General features: G+C 61.1%; 1 protein-coding gene across 3 annotated transcripts in view; it reads left to right on the top strand.

Annotated features, from left to right (window-relative positions):
• Positions 1–11,072, top strand: part of LOC136114377 (leucine-rich repeat LGI family member 4-like) — a 30,798-nt gene extending 19,726 nt beyond the window's left edge. The window contains exons 2-10 of one of the 3 annotated variants that reach the window (XM_071800566.1): positions 167–217; positions 1,149–1,220; positions 2,802–2,873; positions 3,280–3,351; positions 4,650–4,721; positions 5,655–5,827; positions 6,550–6,714; positions 8,568–9,076; positions 10,371–11,070. In XM_071800566.1, the coding sequence (XP_071656667.1) occupies positions 167–217; positions 1,149–1,220; positions 2,802–2,873; positions 3,280–3,351; positions 4,650–4,721; positions 5,655–5,827; positions 6,550–6,714; positions 8,568–9,076; positions 10,371–10,673 (1,489 nt within the window). In that variant the 3' untranslated portion in view covers positions 10,674–11,070. Of the gene's footprint in view, positions 1–50; positions 218–1,148; positions 1,221–2,801; positions 2,874–3,279; positions 3,352–4,649; positions 4,722–5,654; positions 5,828–6,549; positions 6,715–8,567; positions 9,077–10,370 lie in introns of those variants that run through there. The other 2 variants (XM_071800567.1, XM_071800568.1) reach the window with 2 other exon arrangements.
• Positions 11,073–23,385: the final 12,313 nt, after the last annotated feature.

Below are 23,385 nucleotides of genomic sequence, written 5' to 3'. Positions count from 1 at the left end.
GTGTCCAATTTTGGGGGGATTTTGGGGCGAAATTTGGGGGGGGGTTGTCAATGGGGTTGTTGCTGCTGCTGCTGCTTGGGGGCGTGGCCTGGGTAGGGGGCGTGGCCTCGGGAGTCCCCGGATGTGCCCTGGGTTGCGAATGCGATGCCGACAGCGCCCTCTGCAGGACGGGCGGACCCGCCGCTCCCCGCCCGCTCCCACCGCGATTGGCTGCGCTGTGAGTGACGTCACCCCCACGTGACCTCCGCCCCGCCCCCTCCTCCCCTTCCCCCACCCTTTAGGCCCCTCCCCCCTTTTTATAGACACCCCCCCCCCTTAGTTTTGCCCCCCCCCTTAAAACCCCGTGAATTCCACCCCCTTGGCCACGCCCCTTGCATGCGCGTGATGACGTCACCATTGAGGCCACGCCCCTCGCCCTCGGTTGGGGGCGGGGTTTATTTTGGATGCCCAGTTGAACCAGTTTATCCCAGTTCGTCCCAGTCCATCCCAGTTCATCCCAGTTCACCCTGCAGGTCTCTGATTGGCTGGCGGGTCCCAGTTCATCCCAGTTCACCACAGTTCATCCCAGTTCATCCCAGTCCATCCCAGTCCATCCCAGTTCACCCCAGTTCACCCTGCAGGTCTCTGATTGGCTGGCGGGTCCCAGTTCACCCCAGTTCATCCCAGTTCACCCCAGTCCATCCCAGTTCACCCCAGTCCATCCCAGTTCATCCCAGTTCACCCCGCAGGTCTCTGATTGGCTGGCGGGTCCCAGTTCACCCCAGTCCATCCCAGTTCACCCCAGTTCACCCCACAGGTCTCTGATTGGCTGCCGGGTCCCAGTTCATCCCAGTCCATCCCAGTTCATCCCAGTTCACCCCGCAGGTCTCTGATTGGCTGGCGGGTCCCAGTTCACCCCAGTCCATCCCAGTTCACCACAGTTCATCCCAGTTCATCCCAGTCCATCCCAGTCCATCCCAGTTCACCCCAGTTCACCCCGCAGGTCTCTGATTGGCTGGCAGGTCCCAGTTCACCCCAGTTCATCCCAGTTCACCCCAGTTCACCCCGCAGGTCTCTGATTGGCTGGCGGGTCCCAGTTCACCCCAGTTCATCCCAGTTCACCCCAGTCCATCCCAGTCCATCCCAGTTCACCCCAGTTCACCCCGCAGGTCTCTGATTGGCTGGCGGGTCCCTGTTCTCTCCGAAGGCGCCTTCGCTGACACCCCCGACCTGCAGCTGCTGTGAGAATGTCCCCAAATGTCCCCAAATGTCCCCAAAATGTCCCCTCAGTGTCCCCAGTGTCCCCATTGACCCCAATGGCCCTAATGTCCCCAATGACCCCAATGGCCCCAATGTCCCCAATAGCCCCAAATGGTCCCAAATGGCCCCAATGACCACAATGACCCCAATGTCCCCATTGATCCCAAGTGTCCCCAAATGGCCCCATTGACCCCAATGGCTCCAATGGCCCCAATGACCCCAATGTCCCCATTGACCCCAATGACCCCAGTGGCCCCATTGACCCCAATGACCCCATTGATCCCAAGTGTCCCCAAATGGCCCCAAATGGCCCCAATGACTCCAATGGCCCAAATGACCCCAATGTCCCCAATGTCCCCATTGACACCAATGACCCCAATGGCCCCACTGATGCCAATGGCCCCAATGTCCCCATTGATCCCAAGTGTCCCCAAATGGCCCCAAATGGCCCCAATGGCTCCAATGACCCCAATGTCCCCAATGTCCCCATTGACCCAATGGCCCCATTGATGCCAATGGCCCCAATGGCCCCATTGATCCCAAGTGTCCCCAAATGGCCCCAAATGGCCCCAATGGCCCCGATGTCCCCAGTGGCCCCATTGACCCCAATGGCCCCAATGACCCCATTGATGCCAATGGCCCCAAATGGCCCCAATGGGCCCCACTGATGCCAATGGCCCCAATGTCCCCATTGATCCCAAGTGTCCCCAAATGGCCCTAATGTCCCCAGTGGCCCCAATGTCCCCAGTGGCCCCAAATGGCCCCAATGGCCCCAAATGTCCTCAATGTCCCCATTGATCCCAAATGTCCCCAGTGGCCCCAATGTCCCCAAATGGCCCCAATGGCCCCAAATGTCGCCAATGTCCCCATTGATCCCAAGTGGCCCCAGATGGCCCCAAATGGTCCCAATGTCCCCAATGTCCCCAGTGGCCCCAAATGTCCCCAAATGGCCCCAATGGCCCCAAATGTCGCCAATGTCCCCATTGATCCCAAATGTCCCCAATGGCCCCAAATGGCCCCAATGTCCCCATTGATCCCAAGTGTCCCCAAATGGCCCCAAATGACCCCAATGGCCCCATTGATCCCAAGTGGCCCCAAATGGCCCCAAATGGCCTCAAATGTCCCCAATGTCCCCATTGATCCCCAATGTCCCCAATGGCTCAAATGTCTCCAGTGTCCCCAATGTCCCTAAATGGCTTCAATGGCCCCAGTGTCCCCAATGTCCCTATTGACCCCAATGTCCCCATTGACCCCAGTGTCCCCATTGACCCCAAAGGCCCCAATGTCCCCATTGACCCCAATGTCCCCATTGACCCCAATGACCCCAAAGGCCCCAATGTCCCCAATGTCCCAGATGTCCCCAGTGTCCCCAGTGTCCCAAATGTTCCTATTGACCCCAATGTCCCCATTGACCCCAAAGGCCCCAATGGCCCAAATGTCCCCAGTGAGGCCAAATGGCCCTAAATGTCACCAACCATCCCCAAATGGCCCAAATGTGTCCCCAGGGGTGGCCATGGGGTGTCCCCCCCATTGTCCCCAGTGTCCCCCCATTGACTCCCCAGGCTGATCACTGGTGGCCGCTTGGGGACAATTGGGGACGGAGCCTTCGCCGGACTGGTGCTACTGGAGTATCTGTGAGTGGGACTGGGAGGGACTGGGATGGACTGGGAGGGACTGGGGGGGACTGGGGGGAACTGGGGTGGACTGGGAGGGACTGGAGGGAACTGGGGGGCATTGGAAGGGACTGGGATGGACTGGGAGGGACTGGGGGGGACTAGGAGGCACTGGGATGGACTGGGAGGGCTGGGGGAACTGGGATGGACTGGGGTGGACTGGGAGGGACTGGGGGGAACTGGGGTGGACTGGGAGGAACTGGAAGGAACTGGGAGGGACTGGGATGGACTGGGAGGCACTGGGTGGCAGGGGGGGACATTGGTGTATATTGGTCCATAGTGGTCTGTACTGGTCCATAGTGGTCTGTACTGGTCTATACTGGTCCATATTGGTCTATACTGGTCTGTACTGGTGCCACCGTTGCAGGTTCCTCGAGGACAACGACGTCGGGTCCATTGTCCCCTCGGCGTTGAGGGGACTGAGGGGGCTGAGACACCTGTGGGTGACAATGGGGACACCCCGGGGACGTTGGGGACAACCTGGGGACAATGGGGACACCTAGGGACAATGGAGGCAATGGGAACACCTAAGGACAATGGGGACAATGGGGACATTGGGGACACATGGGGACAGGGGGACAATGGGGACACCCTGAGGACAACCTAAGGACAACGGGGACACCTAGGGACAATGGAGACAATGGGGACAATGGAGACTATGGGGACAATGGGAACACCTGGGGACAATGGGGACACCTGGGGACAACCTAAGGACAATGGGGACACCTGGGGACAATGGGGACACCTGGGGACAGCTGGGGACATTGGGGACACATGGGGACAGGGGGACAATGGGGCCACCCTGAGGACAATGGGGACACCTGAGGACAGTGGGGACAATGGGGACACCTGAGGACAGTGGGGACAATGGGGATATGGGGACAATGGGGAGACCCTGGGGATACGGGGACACATGGGGACACCTTGGGGACATCCTGGGGACAATGGGGACACCCTGGGGACCTTGGGGACAACCTGGGGACACCCTGAGGACAATGGGGACACCTGAGGACAGTGGGGACAATGGGGACACCTGAGGACAGTGGGGACAATGGGGATATGGGGACAATGGGGAGACCCTGGGGATACGGGGACACATGGGGACACCTTGGGGACATCCTGGGGACAATGGGGACACCCTGGGGACCTTGGGGACAACCTGGGGACACCCTGAGGACAATGGGGACACCTGGGGACAATGGGGACTATGGGGACACCCTGGGGACAGTGGGGACAATGGGGACACCCTGGGGACAATGGGGAGACCCTGGGGACACCCTGAGGACAATGGGGACACCTGGGGACAATGGGGACTATGGGGACACCCTGGGGACACTCTGAGGACAATGGGGACACCTGGGGACATGGGGACACCTTGGGGACACCCTGGGGACATTGGGGACATATTGGGGACAATGTGGAGACCCTGGGGACATGGGGACAACGGGGAGACCACAGGGACAACCTGGGGACATTGGGGACAGAACAAGGACACCCCGGGGACAATGGGGATACCCAGGGGACAATGGGGACAATGGGGACACCATGGGGACAATGGGGACACCATGGGGACAATGGGGAACTCCTGGTTGATGGTGGGGACCCTCATCCCCCCCCATCCCCATGTCCCCATGTCCCCCCGTGTCCTCACGTCCCCATATCCCCCTATGTCCCCATGTCTCCCCATGTCCCCATGATGTCCCCAATGTCCCCATGATGTCCCCAATGTCCCCACAGGAGTTTGGCCAATAACCGATTGGAGACGCTGCCCCGGGGGCTGTTCCAGGGGCTGGAGACACTGACCCAGCTGTGGGTGACGTGGGGACAATGGGGACATCATGGGGACATCATGGGGACATCATGGGGACAGGGGGATAGGGGGACAGGGGGATATGGGGACAGGGGGATATGGGGACAGGGGGACAGGGGGATATGGGAACAGGGGGATATGGGGACAGGGGGATATGGGGACAGGGGGATATGGGGACATGGGGACAGGGCGATGTGGGGACAGGGGGATATGGGGACATGGGTCATGGGGACGTGGGGATATGGGGACAGGGGACAGAGGGACGGGGATATGGGGACAGGGGGACATGGGGACAGGGGGATATGGGGACATGGGCATATGGGGGACATGGGGATATGGGACATGGGGACAGGGGAACACGGGACATGGGGATATGGGGACAGGGGGACATGGGGACGGGGGGACAGGGGGATATGGGGACATGGGGACATGGGAACATGGGGACACGGGGACATGGGGATATGGGGACATGGGGACATTGGGACGGGGGCATGGGGATATAGGGACATGGGGACATGGGGACAGGGGGACAGGGGGATATGGGGACAGGGGGACAGGGGGAGATGGGGATGTGGGGACATGGGGATGTGGGGACATGGGGACAGAGGGACATGGGGACAGGGGGATATGGGGACAGGGAGACATGGGGATATGGGGACAGGGGGACATGGAGACAGGGGGACATGGGACATGGGGATATGGGGACAGGGGGACATGGGGATGTGGGGACATGGGGACAGGGGGACATGGGACATGGGGATATGGGGACAAGGGGACATGGGGACAGGGGGATATGGGGACATTGGGACAGGGGGACATGGGGACAAGGGGATGTGAGGGACATGGGGACAGGGGGACATTGGGACAGGGGGATATGGGGACAGGGGACATGGGGACAGGGGGATATGGGACAGGGGGACACGTTGTCCCAGGGACCTGCGTGGAAACCCCTTCGTGTGCGACTGCCGCCTGCGCTGGTTGGTCACGTGGTTGGGCGGGGCCGCCCCTCCCCCCAGCGAGGCCGGCCGCTGCCGGGGACCCCCCCAGCATCAGGGCACCCCATTGGCCCAGCTGCAGCCCCGAGACTTCCAGTGCATGGCCTCGGGTACGCCCGGACGCCTGGGTCCCTTCCCGGATGCCTGGGTCCCTCCCGAACTCCTGGGTCCCTTCCCGGACGCCTGGGTCCCCCCCGAACTCCTGGGTCCCTTCCCGGACTCCTGGGTCCCCCCAAAACTCCTGGGTCCCTCCCGAACTCCTGGGTCCCCTCCTGAACTCCTGGGTCCCTCCTGAACTCCTGGGTCCCTCCCAAACTCCTGGGTCCCTCCCGAACTCCTGGGTCCCTCCTGAACTCCTGGGTCCCCTCCCGAACTCCTGGGTCCCTCCTGAACTCCTGGGTCCCCTCCCGAACTCCTGGGTCCCCTCCTGAACTCCTGGGTCCCTCCTGAACTCCTGGGTCCCTTCCCAGATGCCTGGGTCCCTCCCAAACTCCTGGGTCCCTCCCGAACTCCTGGGTCCCCTCCCGAACTCCTGGGTCCCTCCCGAACTCCTGGGTCCCTCCTGAACTCCTGGGTCCCCTCCCGAACTCCTGGGTCCCTCCCGAACTCCTGGGTCCCTCCCGAACTCCTGGGTCCCCTCCTGAACTCCTGGGTCCCCTCCCGAACTCCTGGGTCCCTCCCGAACTCCTGGGTCCCCTCCTGAACTCCTGGGTCCCCTCCCGAACTCCTGGGTCCCTTCCTCTCCCCAACCACCCAACACATCATTGTTGGGGTTGTTGTTGATGGACCCAGGCGTCCGGGTGGGTTCTAACAATGGGCGTATCCCCCTCAGAGCTCCGCCCCTTCCAGTCCCTTCCCTTCTCCTCATTGGCTGCCGAGCCCTTTGGGCAGGGAGGGCAGGTGGGCGTGGCCCTGGCCCAGCCCTTCGCCGGCGCCTGCGCCCTCCTGGAATGGGACCAGTTGGGGGGACGCTTCCGCGCCCCAACCGTGGTCAACGGTGAGTCCAACACCCCCGGGACCCCCAAAAACAGCTCCGGGGACCCCAAAAATGGGGGGGGGACACCAAAAATGGGCTGAGGAACCTCAAAAATGGGCAAAAACGGGCTGAGGAACCTCAACGTTTGGCCTGAGGAACCTCAAGAAAATCTTGGTGGAGCTTGAAAATCATGGTGGGACCCCAGAAATGCCACAAGGGACCCCAAAAACATCTTGAGGGACCCCAAAAACAGCTTGAGGGACCCCAAAAAATGTCAATAGGGAGGCCAAAAATGGGTTGAGGGCTCCCAAAAAGATCTTGAGGGACATCAAGAATGGGCAAGAATGGGTTGAGGAACTTCAAAATGTCTTGATGGAGCCATAAACTCACCATAATGTCCCCATAGGTTTGTCCCATCACCCCAATGTCCCCATAGGGTTGTCCCACCACCCCAATGACCCCATAGGGTGGTCCCACCACCCCAACATCTGGTAGAGTTGCCCCACCACCCCAATGTCCCCACAGGGCTGTCCCACCACCCCAATGTCCCCACCACCCCAATGTCCCCATAGGGTTGTCCCACCACCCCAATGACCCCATAGGGTTGTCCCACCACCCCAACATCTGGTAGAGTTGCCCCACCACCCCAATGTCCCCACAGGGCTGTCCCACCACCCCAATGTCCCCACCAACCCAATGTCCCCACCACCCCAATGTCCCCATAGGGTCGACCCATCACCCCAACATCCTGTAGAGTTGTCCCATCACCCCAATGTCCCCATAGGGCTGTCCCACCACCCCAATGTCCCCACCAACCCAATGTCCCCACCACCCCAATGTCCCCATAGGGTCGACCCATCACCCCAACATCCTGTAGAGTTGTCCCACCACCCCAATGTCCCCATAGGGCTGTCCCACCACCCCAATGACCCCATACAGTTGTCCCACCACCCCAACATCCCCATAGGGTTGTCCCATAACCCCAACATCCTGTAGAGTTGTCCCATCACCCCAATGTCCCCATAGGGCTGTCCCACCACCCCAATGTCCCCACCAACCCAATGTCCCCATAGGGTTGTCCCACCACCCCAATGACCCCATAGGGTGGTCCCACCACCCCAACATCTGGTAGAGTTGCCCCACCACCCCAATGTCCCCACAGGGCTGTCCCACCACCCCAATGTCCCCACCAACCCAATGTCCCCACCACCCCAATGTCCCCATAGGGTCGACCCATCACCCCAACATCCTGTAGAGTTGTCCCATCACCCCGATGTCCCCATAGGGCTGTCCCACCACCCCAATGTCCCCACCACCCCAATGTCCCCATAGGGTTGTCCCACCACCCCAATGACCCCATAGGGTGGTCCCACCACCCCAACATCCTGTAGAGTTGCCCCACCACCCCAATGTCCCCACAGGGCTGTCCCACTACCCCAATGTCCCCACCACCCCAATGTCCCCATCACCCCAATGTCCCCATAGGGTCGACCCATCACCCCAACATCCTGTAGAGTTGTCCCATCACCCCGATGTCCCCATAGGGTTGTCCCACCACCCCAACATCCTGTAGAGTTGTCCCGCCACCCCAGTGTCCCTGTCACCCCAATGTCCCCATAGGGTTGTCCCACCACCCCAATGTCCCCACCACCCCAACGTCCCCATAGCGTTGTCCCACCACCCCAACATCTGGTAGAGTGTCCCCATCACCCCAATGGTCCATCACCCCAATGACCCCATAGGGTTGTCCCATCAGCCCAATGTCCCCATAGGGTTGTCCCACCACCCCAACATCCCCATAGGGTTGTCCCACCACCCCACTGTCCCCACCTCCTTGTCCCCCCACACCCACCCCCTCATCCTTGTCCCCCCAGGCTCGTCCCCGGTGGCCTGTCACCCCCTCCAGCTGGGTGGCACCTTCCTCCTGGTGGTGGCCCAACTGGCGGGCGGCTCCTCCGTGTGGCGCCGGGCGGGGGGTCCCGGTAGCCCCTTCGTCCTCCTGCAGACCCTGGGGACGGGTCGGTTACGGCGACCCCACGCGGTGGCCAGCGCCCGCCTGGGGGGCCACTGGTACCTGGGGGTGGCCGACAGCTCCAAGGGCGGCACCAGCACCGTGTTCCGCTGGGGGGGCCGCGGGTTCTACCCCCACCAGGCGCTGCGGCCGTGGCACCGCGACACCCACCTGGAGTTCCTGGAGCTGGGGGGACGGCCCGCCATGGTGGTTTGCAGCGGGGGGAGGCGCCCCCTGGTGTACCGGTGGAGCGGGGGGAGCTTCGCGCCCCACACCGACATCCCCCACGTGCCCGACGTCTACGCCGCCAAGCACTTCCGGCTGCGCGGGCACGTGTTCCTGTGCCTCACCAGGTTCTTGGGGGACGCCAAGGTGAGCAGGGGGCTGGGGGGTGGAAGTATGGGGGGTCACCGTAAATAAGCCAACCCTGCCGAGATGCCACCACTCAACTCAACTGAACTCAACGCAACCCAAGCCAACTCAATCCAACCCAACTCAACCCAACTCAACCCAACCCAACTCAACTCAGTCCAACCCAACCCAACTCAACTCAGTCCAACCCAACCCAACCCAACTCAATCCAACCCAACCCAACTCAATCCAACCCAACCCAACTCAACTCAACCCAACCCAACTCAATCCAACCCAACCCAACTCAACTCAACCAACTCAACTCAACCCAACTGAACTCAACTCAACCCAACGCAACCCAACCCAACCCAACCCAACTCAACTCAACCCAACCCAACCCAACACAACTCAGCCCAACTCAATTCAACCAAACCCAACTCAACCCAACTCAATCCAATCCAACCCAACCCAACTCAACCCAACCCAACTCAACCCAACCCAACTCAACCCAACTAAACCCAACCCAACTCAACCCAGCTCAAACCAACTCAACCCAACCCAACTCAACCCAACCCAACCCAACTCAATCCAACCCAACCCAAAACAAGTCAATCCAATCCAACCCAACTCAACCCAACCCAACCGAACTCAACTCAACCCAGCTCAACCCAATCCAACCCAACCCAACTCAACCCAACCCAACTCAATCCAACCCAACTCAACCCAACTCAGTCCAACTCAATTCAACCCAACCCAACTCAACCCAACTCAATCCAACCCAACTCAACCCAACCCAACTCAACCCAACCCAACTCAATCCAACTCAACCCAACCTAACTCAACTCAACTCAACCCAACTGAACCCAACTCAATCCAACCCAACTCAACCCAACCCAACTCAATCAAACCCAACCCAACTCAATACAACTCAACCCAACCCAGCTCAATCCAACCCAACCCAACTCAACCCAACTCAACTCAATCCAACCCAACTCAATCCAACCCAACTCAACCCAACCCAACTCAACCCAACCCAACCCAACCCAACCCAACCCAATCCAACCCAACCCAACTCAACCCAGCTCAACCCAATTCAACCCAGCCCAACCCAACTCAATGCAACCCAACTCAACCCCTCCAAGATGTCACCACCCAACTCAACCCAACCCAACCCAACTCAACCCAACCCCAGCAAGATGCCACCACCCAACCCAACTCAACCCAACCCAACCCCCTCAAGATGTCACCACCCAACCCAACCCAACCCAACCCAACCCAACCCAACTCACCCCCCTTCCCACGCCCCATTGGTCAGGTGATGCGCTGGGAGGGCTCCATGTTCCGCGAGGTGCAGCAGGTCCCGGCGCGCGGCTCCATGGTCTTCCAGCCGCTGACCTTGGCCAATCAGCGCTACGTGGTCCTGGGCAACGACTTCGCCCCCACCCGCCTGTTCCGCCTGGGCGAGCGGGGCCCCCTGGAGGCCGCGCAGGAGCTGCTGCTGCCCACCCCCCGCGCCTTCGTCCCCGTCACCGTGGGCCACCGGCACTTCCTGGTGGCCGCCAGCTTCAGGGGGGCCACCCAGATCTACCGGCACGTTACTGTGGACCTGGGGGCCTGAGGGGACATGGGGACATTGGCTGTGGTGTCACCGTGGAGCTGGGGACGTGGGGACATCGACCGCCATGGGGACATTGATCATGGTGTCACCGTGGACCTGGGGGGACATGGGGACATTGACTGTGGTGTCACCGTGGAGCTGGGGACGTGGGGACATCGACCGCCATGGGGACATTGATCATGGTGTCACTGGGGGCCTGAGGGGACATGGGGACATTGGCTGTGGTGTCACCGTGGAGCTGGGGACGTGGGGACATCAACCACTATGGGGACATCGATCATGGTGTCACCATGGACCTGGGGGCCTGGGGGGACATGGGGACATTGGCTGTGGTGTCACCGTGGAGCTGGGGACGTGGGGACATCAACCACTATGGGGACATTGATCATGGTGTCACCGTGGGCCTGGGGGGACATGGGGACATTGGCTGTGGTGTCACCGTGGAGCTGGGGATGTGGGGACATCGACCACTATGGGGACATTGATCATGGTGTCACCATGGACCTGGGGGCCTGGGGGGACATGGGGACATTGGCTGTGGTGTCACCGTGGAGCTGGGGACGTGGGGACATCAACCACTATGGGGACATTGATCATGGTGTCACCGTGGACCTGGGGGCCTGAGGGGACATGGGGACATTGGCTGTGGTGTCACCGTGGAGCTGGGGGGACATGGGGACATTGGCTGTGGTGTCACCGTGGAGCTGGGGACGTGGGGACATCAACCACTATGGGGACATTGATCATGGTGTCACCGTGGACCTGGGGGCCTGAGGGGACATGGGGACATTGGCTGTGGTGTCACCGTGGAGCTGGGGGGACATGGGGACATTGGCTGTGGTGTCACCGTGGAGCTGGGGACGTGGGGACATCGACCACCATGGGGACATTGATCATGGTGTCACCGTGGAGCTGGGGGGACATGGGGACATTGGCTGTGGTGTCACCGTGGAGCTGGGGACGTGGGGACATCGACCACCATGGGGACATTGATTATGGTGTCACCGTGGACCTGGGGGCCTGAGGGGACATGGGGACATTGGCTGTGGTGTCACCGTGGAGCTGGGGACGTGGGGACATCAACCACTATGGGGACATTGATCATGGTGTCACCGTGGACCTGGGGGGACATGGGGACATTGGCTGTGGTGTCACCGTGGAGCTGGGGACGTGGGGACATCAACCACTATGGGGACATTGATCATGGTGTCACCGTGGGCCTGGGGGGACATGGGGACATTGGCTGTGGTGTCACCGTGGAGCTGGGGATGTGGGGACATCGACCACTATGGGGACATTGATCATGGTGTCACCATGGACCTGGGGGCCTGGGGGGACATGGGGACATTGGCTGTGGTGTCACCGTGGAGCTGGGGACGTGGGGACATCAACCACTATGGGGACATTGATCATGGTGTCACCGTGGACCTGGGGGGACATGGGGACATTGACTGTGGTGTCACCGTGGAGCTGGGGACGTGGGGACATCAACCACTATGGGGACATTGATCATGGTGTCACCGTGGGCCTGGGGGGACATGGGGACATTGGCTGTGGTGTCACCGTGGAGCTGGGGACGTGGGGACATCGACCACCATGGGGACATTGATCATGGTGTCACCGTGGACCTGGGGGGACATGGGGACATTGACTGTGGTGTCACCGTGGAGCTGGGGACGTGGGGACATCAACCACTATGGGGACATTGATCATGGTGTCACCGTGGACCTGGGGGGACATGGGGACATTGGCTGTGGTGTCACCGTGGAGCTGGGGACATGGGGACATCGACCGCCATGGGGACATTGATCATGGTGTCACCGTGGACCTGGGGGCCTGAGGGGACATGGGGACATTGGCTGTGGTGTCACCGTGGATCTGGGGACATCGACCATGATGGGGACATTGACCTGATCACCTTAGGAACATGGGGACACCAACCGTGATGGGGACATTGGCCACGGTGTCACTGTGGGCTTGGGGACATGAGGGACATGGGGACATTGACCACGGTGTCACCACGGACTTGGACACCTGAAGGACTTGGGGACATCAAGTGTCACCTCCCCAAAGACTTGGGCACCTGGGGGGACATGGGGACATCAACCATGATGGGGACATGGACCACGATGTCACTATGGAGTTGGTCACCTCAAAGACTTGGGGACACCAACCACGCTGTCACCATGGACCTGGGGACCTGAGGGGACATTGACCATGGTGGGGACATGGACCACAGTGTCACCATGGACTTGGGGACATCAAGTGTCACCTCCCCAAAGACTTGGCCACCTGGGGGACATGGGGACACTGATGGTGGTGGCACCATGGACTTGGTGACCTCAAGGACTTGGGGACATCCAGTGTCACCTCCCCATGGACCTGGTCACCTTGGGGACACCAACCACGATGGGGACACCGACCGTGACATCACCATGGACCTGGTCACCCAATGGACCTCCTGGTGTCCCCAAGGCCACCACGAACCCTTGTCCCCATTGTCCCCATTGTCCCCCCGGTGCCACCAAAATAACCAAATCCATTGTTTTCCACTTATGGTTTTTAATCCTTTCCCGCCATTTTTGCCCTTTTTCGGGGGGGTTTCACCCCAAAATAAACCTGCTCCTCCCCCCAGTGCCGAGTGGCACCGGGGTGTCCCCTCCCCCCTGCTTGGGGACACTTGGGGACAAATCAGCACGAGCTGGCGGCTCCTGGAGAGAAACGGGGGGTCAGGGGACGCCCGGACGCCTGGGTCCCCTCCCGGACGCCTGGGTCCCCTCCTGAACTCCTGGGTCCCCTCCCGAACTCCTGGGTCCCTCCCGAACTCCTGGGTCCCCCCCAAAACTCCTGGGTCCCTCCCGAACTCCTGGGTCCCCCCCTGAACTCCTGGGTCCCTCCCCGAACTCCTGGGTCCCTCCCGAACTCCTGGGTCCCCCCCAAAACTCCTGGGTCCCTTCCGAACTCCTGGGTCCTCTCCCCCACTCCTGGGTCCCTCCCGAACTCCTGGGTCTCCCCTGAACTCCTGGGTCCCTCCCGAACTCCTGGGTCCCTCCCGAACTCCTGGGTCCCTCCCGAACTCCTGGGTCCCCCCTGCACTCCTGGGTCCCTCCCGAACTCCTGGGTCCCCCCCTGAACTCCTGGGTCCCTCCCGAACTCCTGGGTCCTCTCCCCCACTCCTGGGTCCATCCATGAACTCCTGGGTCCCTCCCGAACTCCTGGGTCCCCTCCCTGAACTCCTGGGTCCCTCCCGAACTCCTGGGTCCCTCCCCGAACTCCTGGGTCCCCTCCCAAACTCTTGGGTCCTCCCTGAGCTCCTGGGTCCCCTCCCGAACTCCTGGGTCCCCTCCCGAACTCCTGGGTCCCTCCCGAACTCCTGGGTCCCTCCTGGGGAAGAGGAGGGGACTCACCGGGCTTGATGAGGTTGGACATCTCAGGGGGAGGACGGTGGTGGCTGTGGGGGAGGAGGGGACAGGGGGTGACACCACGATGTCCCCATGGCCCCCATTGTCCCCATAGCCCCCTGTCCCCATATCCCCCATTGTCCCCATATCCCCCTTTGTCCCCATATCCCTCATTGTCCCCATATCCCCCTTTGTCCCCATATCCCCCTTTGTCCCTGTATCCCTCATTGTCCCCATATCCCCCTTTGTCCCCATATCCCCCTTTGTCCCCATATCCCTCATTGTCCCCATATCCCCCTTTGTCCCCATATCCCCCTTTGTCCCCATATCCTTCATTGTCCCCATATCCCCCATTGTCCCCATATCCCCCTTTGTCCCCATATCCCTCATTGTCCCCATATCCCCATGTTGCCATTGTCCCCCTGTCCCCATATCCCCATTGTCCCCATATCCCCATTGTCCCCATATCCCTCATTGTCCCCATATCCTCCTTTGTCCCCATATCCCCCTTTGTCCCCATATCCCCATATCTCCCCTGTCCCCGTGTTGCCATTGTCCCCCTGTCCCCATATCCCCATTGTCCCCATATCCCCCTTTGTCCCCATATCCCCCATTGTCCCCATATCCCCCATTGTCCCCGTATCCCCCTTTGTCCCCGTATCCCTCATTGTCCCCATATCCCCATATCTCCCCTGTCCCCATGTTGCCATTGTCCCCCTGTCCCCATATCCCCATTGTCCCCATATCCCCCTGTCCCCATATCCCCCATTGTCCCCATATTCCCCTTTGTCCCCATATCCCTCATTGTCCCCATATCCCCCATTGTCCCCATATCCCCCATTGTCCCCATAACCCCCTTTGTCCCCATATCCCTCATTGTCCCCATATCCCCATATCTCCCCTGTCCCCATGTTGCCATTGTCCCCATATCCCCCTTTGTCCCCATATCCCTCATTGTCCCCATATCCCTCATTGTCCCCATATCCCCCTTTGTCCCCATATCCCTCATTGTCCCCATATCCCCATATCCCTCATTGTCCCCATATCTCCCCTTTCCCCATTGTCCCCATATCCCCCTGTCCCCATATCCCCATTGTCCCCATATCCCCCTTTGTCCCCATATCCCCCTTTGTCCCCATATCCCTCATTGTCCCCATATCCCCCATTGTCCCCATTGTGTCACCTCCGTTTCCTCCGGCACTTGCATTTCCCACCTGGGGAGGGGACACAGGGTGACATTGGCGGGGGGAGGACGGGACACGTGTGTCCCCTCCCCCCCACGTGACCCGGGGTGACCCCAGGTGACCCCAGGTGACACTCACTGATGAGGACGATGATGCCGGTGACACACAGGACAGCGGCAACGACCAGACCGGCCACACGGAGGCGGTGCCAGTCTGGGGACAGCCAATGGGGACACACGATGGGGACACCCCCCTCAATGGGGACACACGATGGGGACACCCCCCTCAATGGGGACACTCCTATCACCCTCCCAATGGGGACACCCAATGGGGACACCCCTGTCAATCCCCAATGGGGACACCCAATGGGGACATCCAATGGGGACATCCAATGGGGACACCCCCATCACCCCCCAATGGGGACACCCCTGTCACCCCTGCAATGGGGACACACAATGGGGACACAAGATGGGGACACCCCCCCAAATGGGGACACCCCTATCACCCCCTCAATGGGGACACCCAATGGGGACACCCCCCCAATGGGGACACCCCTGTCACCCCAATGGGGACACCCAATGGGGACACACGATGGGGACACCCTCCCAATGGGGACATCCCTATCACTCCCCCAATGGGGACACATGATGGGGACACCCCCCAATGGGGACACCCCTATCACCCCAATGGGGACACCCCAATGGGGACACCCAATGGGGACACCCCTGTCAACCCCCAATGGGGACACCCTATGGGGACACCCCCCAATGGGGACACCCCTGTCACCTCCCAATGGGGACACCCAATGGGGACACTCAATGGGGACACCCCTGTCACCCCCCCAATGGGGACACCCCTATCACTCCCCAATGGGGACACCCAATGGGGACACCCCCCCAATGGGGACATCCCTGTCACCTCCCACTGGGGACATTCCTGTCAATCCCCAATGGGGACACCGAATGGGGACACACGATGGGGACACCCCCCCAATGGGGACACCCCTATCACCCCAATGGGGACATCCAATGGGGACACCCCTGTCAACCCCACGTTGGGGACACCCAATGGGGACATCCCCCCTATGGGGACACCCCTATCACCCCTTCAATGGGGACACCCAATGGGGACACACGATGGGGACACCCCCCCAATGGGGACACCCCTGTCACCTCCCAATGGGGACACCCAAAGGGGACACATGATGGGGACAACCCCCCAATGGGGACACCCCTGTCACCTCCCAATGGGGACACCCCTGTCAACCCCCAATGGGGACACCCCCATCAACCCCAATGGGGACACCCCCATCAACCCCCAATGGGGACATCCCTGTCACCCCCCATTGGGGACACCCTATGGGGACACCCCTGTCACCTCCCAATGGGGACACCCCTGTCAACCCCACATTTGGGACACCCAGTGGGGACATCTCTGTCACCCCCCATTGGGGACACCCAATGGGGACATCCCTGTCGCCCCCCAATGGGGACACCCTATGGGGACATCCCTGTCACCTCCTATTGGGGACACCCCTGTCAACCCCAATGGGGACACATGATGGGGACACCCCTGTCACCCCCCATTGGGGACACCCCCGTCACCCTACATTGGGGACACCCTATGGGGACACCCAATGGGGACACCCCTGTCACCTCCCATTGGGGACACCCCTGTCACCCCCCAATGGGGACACCCCCATCACCCTACATTGGGGACACCCCCCAATGGGGACACCCCTGTGCCCCCCCCAATTGGGGACACCTTTGTCCCCTTCCCCACTCACCATACTGGAAGTTACTGGTGGCAACTGGGAGAGAACAGGGGAGGGGTCAGAGCGGACCCGGACGCCTGGGTCCCTCCAGGACGCCTGGGTCCCCTCCCAGTATGACCCTCCCCTCTCCCAGTATGGCCCAGTTTGGCTCCTCCCCCTCCCAGTTCATCCCAGTCCATCCCAGTCACTCACCAGTTGGGGGGTCCCCTCTTGCTGGGGACAGAACTGGGCGGGGGGGAAGGAAAACCAGTTGGGGACCAGCTGTCCCAGTTCCCCCCAGTCCATCCCAGTCCCACCCAGTTCCCTCCAGACCCTCCCAGGCCCCCCCAGTCCCTCCCAGTTCCCCCCAGTCCCTCCCAGTTCCCCCCAGTTCCCCCTCAGTCCCCACCCAGTCCATCCCAGTCCCTTCCAGTTCCCCCCCAGTCCAACCCAGTTCCCTCCAGTCCATCCCAGTGCTCCCAGTTCCCCCCCAGTCCCTCCCAGTCCCCCCCAGTCCCTCCCAGATTCCTCCCAGTTCACCCCAGTTCCCCCCAGTCCCTCCCAGTCCACCCCAGTTCCCTCCCAGTCCCTCCCAGATTCCTCCCAGTTCCCCCTCAGTCCCTCCCAGTTCCCCCCCAGTCCAACCCAGTTCCCTCCAGTCCATCCCAGTGCTCCCAGTTCCCCCCCAGTCCCTCCCAGTGCTCCCAGTTCCCCCCCAGTCCCTCCCAGTCCTCCCCAGTCCCTCCCAGATTCCTCCCAGTCCCTCCCAGTCCACCCCAGTTCCCTCCCAGTCCCTCCCAGATTCCTCCCAGTTCCCTCTCAGTCCCTCCCAGTTCCCCCCCAGTCCATCCCAGTCCCTTCCAGTTCCCCCCCAGTCCAACCCAGTTCCCTCCAGTCCATCCCAGTGCTCCCAGTTCCCCCCCAGTCCTCCCCAGTCCCTCCCAGATTCCTCCCAGGTTCCTCCCAGTTCACTCCAGTTCCCCCCCAGTTCCTCCCAGTCCCTCCCAGTCCCTCCCAAATTCCTCCCAGTTCCCTCCCAGTCCCTCCCAGTTCACCCCAGTTCCCTCCAGTCCCTCCCAGATTCCTCCCAGTCCCCCTCTAATTCCCTCCCAGTCCCTCCCAGTCCTCCCCAGTCCCTCACAGATTCCTCCCAGTTCCCTCCCAGTCCTCCCCAGTCCCTCCCAGTCCACCCCAGTTCCCTCCCAGTCCTCCCCAGTCCCTCACAGATTCCTCCCAGTCCCCTCCCAGTCCACCCCAGTTCCCTCCCAGTTCCTCCCAGCTCCCCCCCAGTCCAACCCAGTGCTCCCAGTTCCCCCCCAGTCCCTCACAGATTCCTCCCAGTTTTCCCCCAGTCCCTCCCAGTCCCTCCCAGTTCACCCCCAGTCCCTCCCAGTCCCTCCCAGTTCACCCCCAGTCCCTCCCAGTCCATCCCAATCCCTCCCAGTCCATCCCAGTCCCTCCCAGTTCCCCCAGTACCTGCCAGCAGCACCAGGACCCCCAGGGCGCCCCCAGCCATCGTGTGACCTTTGACCACTGCAGGGAGGGGGGAACATTTGTGGACCCAGGAGTTCGGGGAGGGGACCCAGGCATCCGGGAGGGACCCAGGAGTGCCCCAAGGGACCCAGGAGTTCGGGAGGGACCCAGGAGTTCGGGAGGGACCCAGGAGTTCGGGAGGGGGGAGGGGGAGGGTGAGTCACACCAGATTCCTGACTGGGGCGTTGCTGGGAAGGAACTGGGCGGCCGAACGCCTGGGTCCCTTCCCGAACGCCTGGGTCCCTTCCCGAACGCCTGGGTCCCTTCCCGAACGCCTGGGTCCCCCCTATTCAGTTGAAGGGTCCTGCCCTTGGAAGGAGGGACCCAGGAGTTCGGGAGGGACTCAGGAATGCAGGGGGGGACCCAGGAGTTCGGGAGGGACCCAGGAGTTCGGGAGGGACCCAGGAGTGCGGGGGGGGACCCAGGAGTTCGGGGGGGGGACCCAGGAGTGCGGGAGGGACCCAGGAGTGCGGGGGGGGACCCAGGAGTTCGGGAGGGACCCAGGAGTGCGGGGGGGGACCCAGGAGTGCGGGAGGGACCCAGGAGTGCGGGAGGGGACCCAGGAGTGCGGGAGGGACCCAGGCGTCCGGGGGTCCCCGCTCACCTTCCCCCGGCAGCAACGGGCAGAACAGGAAGGTGGGGGGTGAGGGGGGGGACACAACACCTGGGCGGGGGGCGTGGCCACATGGGGAGTGGGCGGAGTCACAGCTACCAGGAGCCACACCCACCCCCCCGAACGCCTGGGTCCCTCCCTGAACTCCTGGCTCCCTCCCGAACTCCTGGGTCCCCCCCTGAACTCCTGGGTCCCCCCCATTGAACTCCTGGGTCCCCTCCCGAACGCCTGGGTCCCCTGACCCCGGTGACCCCGCCTGTCACCCCACAAAGGTCCCATTGTCGCCTTTTTGCCGCCACAACGCGGGGTCACCCCGGGGACACCCGGACGCCTGGGTCCTTTCTCTGGGTGGGGTGAGGAGGGGGTGGGGAGACGCCCCTGATTGGCTGAGAGTGAGGGGACCCAGGAGTTCGGGTGAGGAGCTAAATAGGAGACTCAGGTGTTCGGGAGGGACCCAGGAGTTCGGGTGAGGACCTAAATAGGGGACCCAGGTGTTCGGGAGGGACCCAGGAGTTCGGGAGGGGACCCAAGCGTTCGAGAGGGACCCAGGAGTCCGGGTGAGGACCCGAATAGGGGACCCAGGCGTTCGGGAGGGACCCAGGAGTCCGGGTGAGGACCTAAATAGGGGACCCAGGCGTTCGGGAGGGGACCCAGGAGTCCGGGTGAGGACCCGAATAGGGGACTCAGGTGTTCGGGAGGGGACCCAGGAGTTCGGGTGAGGACCTAAATAGGGGACCCAGGAGTTCGGGAGGGGACCCAGGAGTCCGGGTGAGGACCCGAATAGGGGACCCAGGCGTTCGTGTGGGGACCCAGGAGTCCGGGTGAGGACCCGAATAGGGGACCCAGGAGTTCGGGAGGGGACCCAGGAGTCCGGGTGAGGACCCGAATAGGGGACCCAGGCGTTCGTGTGGGGACCCAGGAGTCCGGGTGAGGACCCGAATAGGGGACCCAGGCGTTCGGGTGGGGACCCAGGAGTCCGGGTGAGGACCCGAATAGGGGACCCAGGAGTTCGGGAGGGGACCCAGGAGTCCGGGTGAGGACCCGAATAGGGGACCCAGGCGTTCGTGTGGGGACCCAGGAGTCCGGGTGAGGACCCGAATAGGGGACCCAGGAGTTCGGGAGGGGACCCAGGAGTCCGGGTGAGGACCCGAATAGGGGACCCAGGCGTTCGTGTGGGGACCCAGGAGTCCGGGTGAGGACCCGAATAGGGGACCCAGGCGTTCGTGTGGGGACCCAGGAGTCCGGGTGAGGACCCGAATAGGGGACCCAGGCGTTCGTGTGGGGACCCAGGAGTCCGGGTGAGGACCCGAATAGGGGACCCAGGCGTTCGGGTGGGGACCCAGGAGTCCGGGTGTTTCCCCCCCCCCCGCCTTTCAAAATGGACCCAGGCGTCCGGCAGGGGACTCAGGTGTTCGGGTCAAGACCCAAATAGGGGACCCAGGAGTTCGGGAGGGGACCCAGGCGTCCGGGTGGGGACCCAGGCGTTCGGGGGTTTGGGGACACGCGTGACCCGCGGGTGACACAGACACGGACGCTGCTGGGTGGGAGTTTATTTGGCGTTTCCATGGCAACGGGACCCGGGGGCGGCTCCGTCTGCGGGGGGAGGGGGGACATCAGGGGACCCAGGCGTCCGGGAGGGACCCAGGCGTCCGGGTGCTGTTCAACCCCAAGTGCCCCCCCCCCCCCCCCCCCCCCAATAAAGGGACCCAGGAGTTCGGGGGGGACCCAAATGGGGGACCCAGGTGTCCGGGAGGGACCCAAATAGGGGACCCAGGTGCCCGGGAGGGGACCCAGGAGTTCGGGAGGGACCCAAATGGGGGACCCAGGAGTTCGGGAGGGACCCAAATGGGGGACCCAGGAGTTCGGGAGGGACCCAAATGGGGGACCCAGGAGTTCGGGAGGGACCCAAATAGGGGACCCAGGAGTTCGGGTGGGACCCAAATAGGGGACCCAGGAGTTCGGGAGGGGACCCAGGAGTTCAGGGGGGACCCAAATAGGGGACCCAGGTGTCCGGGAGGGGACCCAGGAGTTCGGGAGGGACCCAAATAGGGGACCCAGGAGTTCAGGGGGGGACCCAGGAGTTCGGGAGGGACCCAAATGGGGGACCCAGGAGTTCGGGGGGGACCCAAATGGGGGACCCAGGAGTTCGGGAGGGGACCCAGGAGTTCAGGGGGGACCCAAATGGGGGACCCAGGAGTTCGGGAGGGACCCAAATGGGGGACCCAGGAGTTCGGGAGGGACACAAATGGGGGACCCAGGAGTTCGGGGGGGACCCAAATAGGGGACCCAGGAGTTCGGGAGGGACCCAAATAGAGGACCCAGGAGTTCGGGAGGGACCCAAATAGGGGACCCAGGAGTTCGGGGGGGACCCAGGAGTCCGGGAGGGACCCAAATAGGGGACCCAGGAGTTCGGGAGGGACCCAAATAGGGGACCCAGGAGTTCGGGGCGGACCCAAATAGGGGACCCAGGAGTTCGGGGAAGGACCCAGGAGTTCAGGAGGGACCCAGGCGTCCGGGCATCCTCACCAGTGGCACAGATAGACCATCTCCTGTGTGCTGTGTTTTGGGGGACCCTGGGTGACGTCACTGGGGGTGACGTCACTGGGGGTGACGTCATCGGGGGTGACGTCATCGAGGGGCACGTCGGGGGGTCCAGGGGTGACGACGTCGCCCTCGACGCGGAAAACCCACCTCCCGGGGACCCCGACGTTGGAGCCGCGGGCGATGCTGGGGACGCGTGGGGAGCGCGACCCGGGGAGGACGGCGTAGTGGGCAGGATCCCCACTGTTAAACCCGGCCTAAGGGGGGGAGCGTGAGTCGGGCACAGATCGTCCCAAGCCTGACCCAAAAACTCCGCGTTCTGCCCCCAAAACGCTGAATTCTGGCTCAAGTCGTCTTAATTAGGTCTGGTTCAAATAGTCTTAATTAGTTCTGGCTCAAATCATCTTAGTTCTGCTTAAGTCTGGCTCAAGTCATCTTAGTTCTGTCCCATATTGTCTTAAGTCTGGCTCAAGTTGTCTTAAGTCTGGCTCAAATAGTCTTAATTAGTTCTGGCTCAAATCGTCTTAGTTCTGCTTAAGTCTGGCTCAAGTCATCTTAGTTCTGTCCCATATTGTCTTAAGTCTGGCTCAAATAGTCTTAATTAGTTCTGGCTCAAGTCATCTTAAGTCTGGCTCAAATAGTCTTAATTAGTTCTGGCTCAAGTCATCTTAAGTCTGGCTCAAATAGTCTTAATTAGTTCTGGCTCAAATCGTCTTAGTTCTGCTTAAGTCTGGCTCAAGTCATCTTAGTTCTGTCCCATATTGTCTTAAGTCTGGCTCAAGTTGTCTTAAGTCTGGCTCAAATAGTCTTAATTAGTTCTGGCTCAAGTCATCTTAAGTCTGGCTCAAATAGTCTTAATTAGTTCTGGCTCAAGTCATCTTAAGTCTGGCTCAAATAGTCTGAAGTCTACACCAAATCCTCTTAATTAGGTCTGGCTCAAGCCGTCTTAATTAGGTCTGGCTCAAGCCATCTTAAGTCTGGCTCAAGTCATCTTAGTTCTGCCCCATATTGTCTTAATTAGTTCTGGCTCAAGTCGTCTTAAGTCTGCACCAAATCCTCTTAATTAAGTCTGCCCCAAATAGTCTTAAGTCTGGCTCAAGTCATCTTAGTTCTGCCCCATATTGTCTTAATTGTGGCTCAATTAGTCTTAATTAAGAGGATTTGGGGCAGACTTAAGTCTGGCTCAAGTCATCTTAGTTCTGCCCCATATTGTCTTAATTAGTTCTGGCTCAAGCAGTCTTAATTAGTTCTGGCTCAAATCGTCTTAAGTCTGCACCAAATCCTCTTAATTAAGTCTGGCTCAAGTTGTCTTAGGTCTGGCTCAAATCCTCTTAATTAAGTCTGGGCCAAATAGTCTTGAGTCTGGCTCAAGTCGTCTTAGTTCTGCCCCATATTGTCTTAAGTCTGGCTCAAGTCGTCTTAATTAGTTCTGGCTCAAGTCATCTTAAGTCTGGCTCAAATAGTCTTAAGTCTGCACCAAATCCTCTTAATTAAGTCTGCCCCAAATAGTCTTAAGTCTGGCTCAAGTCCTCTTGGTTCTGCCCCACATCCTCTTAAGTCTGGCTCAAGTCCTCTTAATGAAGGCTGCCCCAAATAGTCTTAAGTCTGGTTCAGACCCTCTTAGTTCCCCCCCAAATTCCCCCCATGTCCCCCCAGCACCATCCCCCCGATGTCCCCACGGTGTCCC

The sequence above is a fragment of the Patagioenas fasciata genome, chromosome 31, assembly GCF_037038585.1.
Source record: "Patagioenas fasciata isolate bPatFas1 chromosome 31, bPatFas1.hap1, whole genome shotgun sequence".
Classification (NCBI taxonomy): domain Eukaryota; kingdom Metazoa; phylum Chordata; class Aves; order Columbiformes; family Columbidae; genus Patagioenas; species Patagioenas fasciata.
Note: the sequence above shows the minus strand (reverse complement) of the source record. Positions and strands in the feature narration are given on the sequence as shown.